Genomic DNA, 12,502 nt, shown 5'->3' with positions numbered 1-12,502 from the left:
GGTAGCATTCATTGGCCCAGGAATGGAAAACATTTTCTACTGAAAACAGAGAAGCTACAACCGACAGAGGTAGCGCAGAGAGGCCATGGGTTAGCAGGAGCCCCCATTTGAGAAGTCACGCGCCAGGCAATGCAGAGGAGACCACCAGAGTCTGTTGAGGCCTTGTTTATTTGGTAATGGAGATAATATCATGTTACCTTCTAGCTTCTGCTTTGGAAGTGATAATACACAGTCTGCAAGCATTAGAAGGATAAATGTTTATCATGTGTGCTGTGAAAGTGAACATATAGGTGTGATGGGTTAGGATTGAGTCCTTGACTGTACCACCGATTATTTAAACTGCCGTCATACCTCCTTTGAAAAAAAGGCAGAGGAAAATCAAAGATAGTATGAAAGACACGACAAATATCGATATTGTGACATGTCCAAGTTATTTTCTGGTGTTTTCTAAATGCTTCATCACAATCGGGTTTTGTCTGAATGTTTTACACAGCACCTGACACTGAAGACAGGAAGCCAGGCTTCAAAAAAAGAAAATATCACAAATTATACATCAAAAGTGTGTTTGAAGCACCAGGAAACCTGACAACAATCCCCGTGGAGGGGAAGGATCTCGGATACATGAGATACATGCCTGTGATGTGTTCCCTCAACAAAACAACAGAGACACTGACCTGATTACAGAGACCTGGAGTGAGTACGCCACCTAGAGGACAAAGCTGTGTGTGAGTGTAGGAGACTCACCATTGGGTGTCACCATCTCACACTCTGTGGTAACAGCTACACTGACACACACCGCTGAAGCCAGCCCACGTCTCCACTCAGTGGCCACTTTATCAGATACACATGTATGATCCAAAACAGCAGCTCTGCCATGACATCTACTTTAACAAGTAGCAGAGTTTTCACCTTTCTCACAGTTTCAATAAAAAACAAAAATTATAATCTAGTAAAAGTAGAATTAAGTAATTTAGTAATTTAGTAACATAACATTGACACTGCTAATTAAGACAACTGCATTTTACTGTCTATGTTGTTTGTGGTGCCGCTGCCACATAAAAATGCAAATTAAATAAAGTACAAAGGACTAATAAAGTCATTATTCCAGGAATAATCTAAGTGGTAGCATAGCAGTTAAATCCACGTGTTTCTTGGCCTAGATCCACTCGTCCGAGGTCAGTAAATGATGCAAGTTCGAATGCTTGTTTCCTCAGCTTTCAACTCTGGGGTGTGTTATACAGGTATTGTCACTGCATTGATTCATGTTAATACTGACAATTCAATCTTCTTTTTCCTTTTGATGTAACACACTGTAAGCTTACATGAACACAAAGACATTTAAAAAAAGAAATTAGGAGAAACAAGGTTGAGTTCTCTGATTTTAGTGGACTGATTACGTTGTCCTCTCTTTCAATCAGCAGCTGCAGTAGAAGGTTATAGCTGGCAGGTTACATCAGTCTGTTTCCCATCAGCATGACTTTCCCCTCATGGTGCCAGTGGTCTTCTGATATATTTTCACCTGACCACCAACCTTAGCCTTATCCCAACCAGTAATCTTATCTGCCTAGTCATAACCTTAACCTTCGCTCTAACTCCAACCACAGAACGCACTTTTTACTGGGAGGAAGGAGGGGGGGGGGGCAGACTCAACTAGACATGTTTGATTTGAGTAGCTGTCGGTTTTTTGACCCCATGAACTAACTGTGCAGCAACCCCGCCCCCAGGCAACAGCCCCTACTTGATCCAGCCTGAGAGACAACAGCTGCTATTAAACCTCTGAGGGCTTAAGGGCACTGGTCACAGAAATCTCTCTGAATCAGCTACTGGAGGAAATTTTGAATTATTAAACATTAAGCACTACTTATCACAATGCATTGTCTGAGGACAGCTAACCCAGGAATCTTGCAGCTACTTAAAAATGCAGGGATCTTCACCAGGCTTGGAGCTGACAGCTTTGTTTTGTCCAGGACACAGCAACCTGTTCCTCTCCCCTGCTGGGCTGCAGCATCACCTCACATCCACAGAGCCTTTCATCACCAGAAAGGTCTTGATGTGGAGCAAGGACACAAGTAGGTCACAGTAAGCTGCCTGTAAACGAATAAACATTACATAATTAAAAAAATAATATCAGTGGGTTAGAACCAGCATAATTCCCATGAAGTAGAAAGTTGAAGCAATATGTTTTTTTCGCGTTATTTTGTTTTTATTTGACGACATTTTGGAAAATGAAGAAAGCCGAATAATCTATTAACAGCTCCGGTTTGCTGTGTAATATTGAATGTCCAGCACATTTACACTGAATTATTTTGTTACTGACGAAAATGTAAAAACGCGATGATTCGTGGTTAAGTTCTGCAGTAACTTTTTTTCCATGCTTTCTACGAGCCGCTAAGAGACGGTTTCGGAAAAACTGAGTCATAACTCAGATTGTGACTTTAAACTAAACAAACAGGTCGATTGTATTCCTGATTTTACTTTTCTTCAATGGTCTTTTCTAGGTTAATTATGAAACAAGACTTGCAGGAAGAAGAGATAAAAAGAGATGAATAAACTTTTGACATCCACATTTATATTTATAATATTATATATTTATTTTAGTATCTCATTCTTTGTAGAAATGCCAAACTAGAGCTCCCACCTGCTTTATTTACTGATATAATTATGTAATTATTTTCAACCCTGCTATTTTATATAACGCCTCTGAGTGTTTGCCATACAATATTTTCCCTTCTGGTTTGTTGACGTAGACAAAAAGTTGACCCAGTGCTCTTTGCCTTGACTCAATCCACTGGAGACTGTTGATATTTAAAGATCGAAACATATCGTGTGTTGTTTGTTTTGGCAGAAGTAGGTTGATGTCCACTATGGAGGACCTACTTTTCTACACCATCACTGAAGGCAAAGAGATGATCCCCGTCTCACAGTTCATCTCTGTGAGTCAGCAGCACATTCACACCTTCTGCAAACACGCTCTCCTACAGCACTGTTGCATTTCCCAAAAGCACGTTTGACCCTAGTGAAATTATCAACAGGAACACACAGCAGGAATCCGCAGTGTCTCCACTGTTGGTTTAAAAGGTGTTAATTGTTATGTAACAAAACTAAATATAACTGGTGTGACACATGGACGTCAACGTGGACATCTGATGACTTAGCTATCTATGGCAACTCATAAATTCGGGAGCATGCATTTAGGGGAAGAAATGTGTGTCAACACAGGTGGCTCGATATTAAGTCATGGATGACTGGATGTGTTTGTATAGGTTACTGGGGCAGATGGTGAAAGTGTCCACTGAGTATCCCTGCATCCAGTCAAACATTGATTCACTCAGACTACAAGAGTATTTTCTGTTTATTGTTAAAAAGTGAAAAAGGGATTTTTAAAAAATCTAAGTTTAGTCACTGTATCCAGGATCATGAAAATCAGTCTTTATTTGAGAAACGTGTGGTTTGCACTGGGATCAGCTGGAAACGGGTTTAACATAATCCATTAACACACATTAATGTTGTTTTCAAATGCTAAACTAATGCATAACCCATCACCAAAAGCATTCAAAATGTGCGTTTTATAATGTATTCATGTACAATAATATATCTGTACTATACATCATTATACAAGTAAACAGAAAACCTCAAACTATTAGCAGAGAACCACTATTTTAGCATTTCCTGCCCTGAAGCTGAAAGTCACTTACACACATTCAATAACAGCAGCAGAAAACTTGCAGTCTTGGCGTGTTTGCTCACTGACTCAAAAAAGAGCCTCTCTGGTCAGGAGGGTCATGCGCACAGTGTCCCCAAAATAGGCGCACTACACTTATTCGATATCCTGCTGATTTACATAACACACTGCTCTGCATGACTCAATGTATTTGAGAACGTTATTTATGAATCTCTCCTCTTTTACACCACCATTTAAAAAGGAGTCAGATAAAAATCACTGTGTTTTTGAAAGAAAGGCAGATTTGAAAACATCAAATTGATCAGAGGTCTGTAATCAGGCCTATAATGAGAAAACAGTATCTTCCAATAGCGTATTAGTTATGGTAACATGTATGTTTGCATGAAAAACATGTTCATTCCTATGTGACTGCAGACTTTGGACTGCTAGTGTGTGCATTCATTTGGTTATATTTCTCTCCTCTCAAGGCTTTGAGGAAAACAGGCTTGTTGAAGTCTGACCCTCGGCTGCGTGACTGTGTCCATCAGATGCGGCAATCTACACGTGACTCTCTCGGACCAGTCATGATGGACAAGAAGCTCTTCAGAAGGTGAGAAGAGCTTTACTTATTTATGGAGACATATTTCTGCGCACAGTTGCACAAAGGAATGTGTCCAACTTTTACTCGCATATGAAAAGCAGACAGAAGACCTTCTGTCTTTTTCCTTAAATAGAAAATGTCTGTGAATCACTGCTGCATAACCATTCAACTTTTTAAAATAAAACTCTTGTTTAATTTGTGAAAATGGAAAATTTTCAAAGACAAACATGGTAAAAAGGATGCGTCCAATGCTCAACATTAGCTTAAGTAAAGGTTCCTCCATGCTTTCCTGTGGTTATGTAAAGGAAGTAATCTGCAGTCAGCGCTATTTGAGTCCAGGGACTGACGGAGACAAGAATTTTATGGGTGACAGCTGCTACTAACTGAATTCACATGCACACACGCCAGCCAAAGCAGTAAAGGGTGCAGTGAGACACAGGGGTCTCTGGGGCTGTTAGTGAAAGGCCATCTTTCTGGTTGTGATCCAGAGTGTGACAGTTACACTAATATCCTCAACAGATCTGTAAGCTCCATGCAGACTACTGTCCAAACAGCAACATTTCCTCCCCGACAACTAAATTGGCCACATCCAACTTGTTTTGGTTGTTTTCTTGCCTCTGTGAGGTTCTCCATTCCTGAAGAACACTCAAGAGCTCACTATAAATAAGCTACTAGAAACAGAGAGCTATGTTCGGTTCTTTTTAGGAAATGACCCATATAAATAATGCAGTCTCTCTCCACTTTCCTCTTCTTGTGTCCTACAACCTCAGTCTAGCATCGCCTTGCATTACAGAGGGCTGTAGGCCAGCTATTTTAGTTCAGAGCAGCCGTGACAGAATGTGCAAACCTTTCTTTGAGAATATACAGCATTGCTGAGCAATTACAGACATGGAAAACTATAACAGCTATGCTGACATACAGCAAGCAGATATTAACTTTGAATCCAGTTTGAATAAAAAAAAGTTATTTTAATATTTCTTATACAGAACCAGTATCAGTGGTTGATTCAAGGACGCTAAAGTTGTCAGCACTAACTTCCAGTGAAATAGGACAACTTGTTTGGAGAACACGAGGTCGCTTTAATAAAGCCCCGTGTTGTTACATATTCTAAAAAATCACTGAGCCATAAAACTATAATCCAGGCAAATGAAACTTAAATTGTGACACCATACTAGCAGGGGAAAGTGAGGAAATAATCTTTTTCCGTAACATACTTTAACAACCAGAAAGCTACTTCTTTGCAGCTCTGCAAAAAACAACAAACAAATTGTAATGTCGAGAAGTGTTTTATTCAAGCTCTTCAACGGCACTAACTGCATTTGAATTATATACATAAATCCAACATCAATTGTAGCATCTGTCTTTGTTTAATAAGGGTTTTACAGCTCTACTCGTGGCATCTGTTCAACCGTGTGTCCTCTTTCAGATGCATTGGCAACAACATCATGTTGCTCACTAAGGCTTTTAGAAAAAAGTTCATCATCCCTGACTTTGAAGAGTTCGCTCAGCAGATCAATAAGATGTATGACAGCGCACAGCGGCAGGAGGGAGGACAAGTAAGTGACACGCATTAGTGATTCAGGGTTTGCTTATACACCGTGGTACGCTCACTAATATGTTAGTGTTTTTTCAGGTAGCTGATTACATTCCTCAACTGGCTAAGTTCAACCATGACCTCTGGGGTGTATCTCTGTGCACAATTGACGGGCAGAGGTACAGTAACATCAAAACTTTAATGCATATTTCTGAAATCTTCCACAGCGTGTCCTAAAAAAAACTCATTTTTTCATCCTGTTTGTGCCGACGTTTCTCCATTTCATCCTCGTGTAATGCAGACACTCGGTGGGTGACACCAAGGTTCCCTTCTGTCTGCAGTCATGTGTAAAGCCCCTGGAGTACGCCATCGCCGTGCACGAGCTCGGCAGCGAACACGTTCACCGCTTTGTGGGCAAGGAGCCTAGTGGGTTCAAGTTCAACAAACTGTCACTAAATGAGGAAGGTAAGTGATCAGTGCGACTAATGTCAGTTGTCCTCTCTGCTCAAGAACAAGCTCAAAACAATACTGTCGAGTTAAACTACATGAAGATCTCCATCTGAACGTTACTGAGAAATCTGTGGTTCCTGATCTGTAATTTCAACAGACTGGTTGTTGGCAGCAGAGCAAAGATAAAGCAGCAACAAGCTGTCATTTTGCCATCTATCGAGTATCCTAGGAGGACTTCTAGGCTGATGATGTATCGTTTTATTGCTTCACTTTTGTAGTTATTTGCTGTTATATAAATCCCTCTGAAGCAAACTTCCCTGTACTATAAGTGCTGAGTTTATTAGCAGATGCTACTCTAAGTCGCCCTCTCGAAATGTGGTGTGTAATCTCTGTTTATTGGTCTTGTGCTTAGGGGCAAGTGAGTGATAACATGCTCTTATTTCCTGTGCAGACAAACCACACAACCCGATGGTGAATGCTGGAGCTATTGTCATCAGTTCTTTAGTTAAGGTAAAATCTCAAATATCTCGCTTGCTGAATGGAGGGGCTTTTATTTTAGAATATACACATCAAAAAAATATTAAACAGCGGATTGTTATTAATGAGGGCGTCTCATAAAGAGGGGCGTCTCAGGAAGTAGTCTGCCACAGCCCAAAATAGACCTTATTAAATGTTTTTCCCATTCAATTATTAATCTGCACCCTTTCACAAGACTACTCTAAAAATACAAGTCACAGGGCTGAACGTGATGGTGTCCAAAAAAAAAAAAGAAGAAACTAACCTGTCAGACACGTTCCACTAAAAAAGAGCCTAACAAATAATGCTGTCAGTTTGTATCATTCTTGCAGGATGTTGTGCAAATGAGGCTGATGTTAACTTTCATACGTTTCCCTGGTCAAAACGAATGTCGTCCTTGCAACCCATGCGCAAATATGCAGGAGTCCCGAAGCACTCATCCATTTCTCAGAAGGTTGCTAAGAAAATCACTGTGACATGTGACACAGCCACTATTTGCAGTCTGTGTGTGTAAGCAGCGCTAACAAATTGCTCATGTGAAAATGGCGTCGGTGTAAAAAGAAAACAGCAACGTTTGCAGAACAGATGAGTCTGAAAACATTTTAATAACATCAGCTATTACATTTCTAATCAGTCATCTAATAACTGGTCACTGCAGGCCCACAGCAGCTGGACTATGCTCATCGCCATCTGGCTGACCAGCTGTCAAACTCTTGACCGTATTGATCTTTGAACGTATTGTAAGATGTGAGGGGGGGGGGCGTATTTTAGCCATATATGGTTGTATTTGTTTTCTCTCTGGAGTTTTCCTGGTGTTTCACAGCTGACTGAAGAGATAACCCCGGGCCTCTTATCTTTTGTGGGTCGAGTTCAGCAGCGAGGGAGGGTCTGTGTGTTTGGGCCTGCCAGCAGGGGCGTGTGTGTGTTTCTAGCCAATTACAGTCCCTAGAACAGAAGGTGTGTTAGCCACCCTCGTTTTCCAGTCAAAGTAGCTTTAGTCCACAACCTCAAAGTAATTGTCTCCCAGGTATGTTAATGCCCGACTCCAATTAGCTTTTAGGAGGTCATTATTCCAGTTCACATACTTTTTCCACTCGCGCTATAAGGTTTATAAGTTGGAAAAGTTTAAATGTCACTAATTTAAATGTTTAGTTGAAAATAGTTGACAGCTCGGTAATGATCACGTGCTTGTCTGTGAAATTCAAGCAGAGTCATAAACTGCTCCATGTGCCTGACAGACATAAAAACATCATGCAACCACCATACCTCAGAGGCCACCTAAGACTGGCCTCAAATCTAAGTCAAAGTACTCAAACACTGCCATCTGTAGGGACTGACTTTTCCTAATTTAAACTGACAACTGAAAGTGAATGTCTCCTCCTCTGTTGACAGCCTCATTCAAATAAGGCAGAGAGGTTCGACTATGTAAGTACACTTTTCATTTTCAATTTCTTTTTTTTTCCAATTTCACCTGTTGGTTTGGTCTGAAGTGAACCATCTGCGAATGTGGTGTTATTGTAGATGATGGAGTTTTTGAAACGGATGACTGGTACAGAGTATGTGGGGTTCAGCAATGCAACGTGAGTACTGTGCTTCAGGAAATAAGATTCACCTGACATCTGCAGCTGTCTCATACCTGTTGTGTTGTTGCAGTTTCCAGTCAGAGAGGGAGACTGGTGACAGGAACTATGCAATTGGTTATTACCTCAAAGAGAAAAAGGTGAGCTTTTTGTTGTTTTGTGTTTAATTGCAATCACTTCAAGTGCCTCTTCGCTGCTGAGGTTCACAGAAAAATAAAATAGCCTCTGTACGTATACGGCGACTCTGATTGTAGGCTGTTGTCCTTGCAGTGCTTTCCTGACAGTGCAGATATGATTGCTGCCCTTGACTTCTACTTTCAGGTGAGAGTGTCAGCCTTTGACAGCGTGGTTTTCTATGGATGCACCTTTCAAGGATTACTTTGACATTTTCTGAATTATTACTTTCTTACATTGCAGAGTACGTTGATCATATTGATAGAACTTGTGTCTGTATGAAGATGCAGCCAGTTATTTTAGCTTAGCGTGAAGCTGCTCCACAGCAACTTGTCACTTTCTGCACAGATTGAACAAATGTGATATATCATGTTAATTACTGAGCTCTATGAACAACCGTGGTTAAGATGTGCACGATGTGACATCTGTGGTTGGGTGAACCTCTGACAGACTATCCTCTGTTTAATGAAAGCAGTGAAGCCTAAAAAAAACTTTAATAAATGCGTGTGCTATCAAAAATTAAATATAGCTGATCTTGCAGCACAGCAACATTAACCTGTGTTTTGTTTGACAGTGTTGTAAGTGTAAAATAATTTCATCAGCAGCTTGGCAGTGACCGCTTGACAATTTACAGAATGAGCCACGATCAGATTTCACACTTGTTCCATTTTCTGACAAGAGAAACAGGAAAAAAGGAGAATAATTACATTGTGAATTCAGCTGTGTTAAAACACAGTATATGTGATGACAGCGAACAGGTGGGACTCAGCTGAGGTTTAATAAGGTGTCACTCTTGCTTTTGTTGTGTATGTGTGTAGGACGGACACAAATCTGTCAATAAAACTCATTTTAAGTCAACTGCCAGTAATATTTATATGAATATATACATTTATAATTGAATTTCAGACTATAGTGACACATGTATTGTGTACATTAGCCATAGAGGGGCAGGTGTTTCCTTTAGACAGAGCAAGGCTCTTTCTGCCAATGAGCTGCTGTCTGTAGATTTATATTTACCATACAAACATGAGTCATATCAATCGTTTCATCTTACCCTAACCCTCAGCAATAAGGTAGACACTCATTGCTTCAAGACTGTTTTATATGCTTCACCATTTGGTTTGATTTTACCCTTCCAGCTGTGCTCCATTGAGGTTACCTGTGAGTCAGGAAGCGTCATGGCTGCCACATTGGCCAATGGCGGTATTTGTCCAACCACAGGTGAGCGTGTGCTGAGCGCAGAAGCTGTTCGCAACACCCTGAGTCTCATGCATTCTTGTGGCATGTACGACTTCTCGGGACAGTTTGCTTTCCATGTGAGTAACCGGGAATTCAACTATCTGTTTAAAAGAATTGTTGGCCTTGGATGGCCGAGTGTTAGCCGTTCATGACATGTTGAAGTTGGGCCACTGGTGTTTGCTTTTTAAAAAACAGGCCTCTGCTGTTTTTTAACTCAGACGTTTCACCTGTTTGTTCTGTGTAGGTGGGTCTGCCTGCTAAATCTGGAGTTTCAGGTGCTGTACTGCTGGTGGTCCCCAATGTCATGGGTGTGATGTGTTGGTCCCCACCGTTGGATCGGCTTGGAAACAGCGTCCGCGGCATTCACTTCTGTCAGGTATTCACTTACCATCACAGTTTCATCAGTTATCATTATCTAATTTGTCTGTATGTTGTATTTAATCTTATTCAATGTGATTCACCAGGAGTTGGTGTCTTACTACAATTTCCACAATTACGACAACCTGAGGCACTTCACAAAGAAACACGACCCAAGGAGAAGATCAGATGAAGATCCAGTGAGTCACATGTGTAGAGTCTCTGATTCAGGCTTAGAAACATACGACAGTGCAGAAGATTTGTGTGTGAAAAGCTTAAGAAGCAGTCGACTATCTAAAGTTTGCTCTTTGATCCAACAGAACAAGTCGGTGGTGAATCTGATGTTTTCAGCCTACAGCGGTGACGTCTCAGCTCTGAGGAGGTAAATATATACAAAAAAAAAAAAAAAAACGGGCCACTTGTTACTTCCTTACAGTTGGACGATGCAATCTTAGCTGGACAGCTTGGTTCATAAGAGCATTTGCTTACATGTCAAGAGTAAGATGAGAACATTGACACAATTCTCACGACTGTATGCTAAATATATACCTATAGACAGCTGGCAGTTTAAAAATCTGCCTACTAGCACCTCTGATCCTCACTAGTTTACACATTATTTCTCTTTATATACTGAAGTTTAACATAAATGTAGTTGTGGTTTTGTGAGGTTAGGCAAACAAGTACATTTCCCACAGTGTTTAAATAGTCTGTTCAGAGCTTATTCACTACTTTTTAAATCACGTCTGCCTTCATATTAACAATTCCTTTACTGGTGTAATTATAGGAACACTCCACTCCGCTTAGCACAGTTTCTGACAGTGTGCCATGATTTGAATTAACCTTTCCATGCATGTTCCCCCTCCTCTGCTCTGCTCCTCTGTTTTCCCTCCAGGTTTGCCCTTTCAGCTGTGAACATGGAGCAGAGAGACTACGACTCGCGCACAGTGCTCCACATCGCTGCCGCAGAAGGTGACACCTCATTATAAGTTCATTCATTCTTCAGTCACTGCAGCTTTGATATTCAAACAAGAACAAATGAAATATGACATTTACATTACAGTGTTTTGGGCTGGTTTGGAAGCATGATGACCTGGATAAGAACGACTTGCCTGCTCTTGCTTTTGTGCAGGATTGCTCACTTTTTTTTTCCTTCTTCTTCTTCTATCAGGTCACGTGGAAGCTGTAATCTTCCTGACTGAAATATGTAAAGTGAATCCCCACATGAAAGATAGGTAGGGATTATAAATATAAACTTGTTCATCTGTTATTGAATTTAAACTTGTAGAAAACGTCTCCATGTTACTAACTATAACCTTCGATCCGTGTCCATATTACACTGTGTTTTCTGTCAGATGGGGGAATACGCCCCTGGATGACGCCATGCAGTTTGGCCATGATGTTGTTGTATCAGTCCTGCAAGAGTACCAGCGCGTGTACAATGACAGCGACTCACCGTACGACACAGAGGAGGCAAACACCACACTGGAAACGCTGGAGAGCATTGTTTAAATGGCTTTGATATGTAAATGAACTGACTGAGACTCAGGGTGGTTGAGAAAAGTCATTAATGATTTTGTCTTAAATATGTTTAATTAATACTAACAACTAACATAACAGCAATATGTAGGCTTCTAATTAGAGTTTTGCAGTTTCATATTTATTGTAATTTGATAATGACTAATGCCTGAAGGGCTGTGCAGATACAGTGGATATTAGAAGAGCATAGTAGAGCAGGGAGGGGGGGCTCGGCCGGGCAGACTAGATTGTCGCATGCTTGCTAAAATTTCATATTGTAGCTTGAATGAACTTGTGTTTAGCTGATAGTAAATGCTACAGAGATGTAAATATCTAATATATTTAGCTTATTTATGACTTTTTAATATTGAAATATAGCTTGATTGTTGATATTTCATGAGTACATCATTTAATCAAGGGTTTTGATGCTTTTTAAAAGATAAATATTACAGTATACCCTAAAGCTTTTCACTGTTGACACCATATGTTGATGGTGTTATTTTTTTCTCTTAGGAAGAATTATTCTTGCTTCGTCAGTGTGAACCCTTTTATCAGTTACATGTACAGAAATATCTGCAAGTCTCAGGCACTGGGACCAATGCACATTTGAATTGTTGTAGCACAACTATAAACTGCTATTAGTGCAGTTGTGTTTGAAGTGATGCTTTCTGACATAAGGAACATTAAGGCTTATGCACAATTATGTTTGGTGATAAAGATGTTCCAATCTTTATTCCCTCAAATGAATGCATTTTATTCAGAGTTTTGTTTCATTTAGAATCTGCCAGTGAAATGATTCCTCTGCATGACTTGTTTGTTTTGACCTGTCACTGTAAATATGTATCATCCTGCTGTAAATAAAAGAAGAACGTGAA

General features: G+C 40.3%; 1 protein-coding gene across 2 annotated transcripts; it reads left to right on the top strand.

The window, feature by feature from the left end:
* Positions 1-1,787: 1,787 nt before the first annotated feature.
* LOC113167898 (glutaminase kidney isoform, mitochondrial-like) lies at positions 1,788-12,460 on the top strand. 2 transcript variants are annotated; one of them, XM_026368826.1, is made up of 18 exons: positions 1,788-2,069; positions 2,849-2,933; positions 4,150-4,271; positions 5,689-5,818; positions 5,896-5,975; positions 6,098-6,261; positions 6,698-6,756; positions 8,155-8,187; positions 8,284-8,342; positions 8,416-8,482; positions 8,613-8,663; positions 9,656-9,832; positions 10,000-10,131; positions 10,220-10,312; positions 10,433-10,494; positions 11,005-11,081; positions 11,281-11,344; positions 11,465-12,460. In XM_026368826.1, the coding sequence occupies exons 1-18, from the start codon at positions 1,870-1,872 to the stop codon at positions 11,619-11,621; spliced, it is 1,812 nt and encodes a 603-aa protein (XP_026224611.1). In that variant the 5' UTR covers positions 1,788-1,869; the 3' UTR covers positions 11,622-12,460. The 2 variants fall into 2 exon arrangements, with proteins under 2 accessions (XP_026224611.1, XP_026224610.1); XM_026368825.1 differs by having other exon boundaries at positions 2,846-2,933.
* Positions 12,461-12,502: the final 42 nt, after the last annotated feature.

Source organism: Anabas testudineus, chromosome 7 (assembly GCF_900324465.2).
Source record: "Anabas testudineus chromosome 7, fAnaTes1.2, whole genome shotgun sequence".
Taxonomy (NCBI): Eukaryota; Metazoa; Chordata; class Actinopteri; order Anabantiformes; family Anabantidae; genus Anabas; species Anabas testudineus.
This window is presented reverse-complemented; position numbering and strand designations above follow the sequence as displayed.

Coding starts and splice junctions, on each gene's coding strand:
- LOC113167898 (XM_026368825.1), top strand. CDS start 1,870: ATGCATTGTCTGAGGACAGCTAACCCAGGAATCTTGCAGCTACTTAAA. Junction 8,343..8,415: donor GTGGGGTTCAGCAATGCAAC/GTGAGTACTGTG, acceptor GTGTTGTTGCAG/TTTCCAGTCAGAGAGGGAGA. Junction 8,664..9,655: donor CCCTTGACTTCTACTTTCAG/GTGAGAGTGTCA, acceptor TTACCCTTCCAG/CTGTGCTCCATTGAGGTTAC.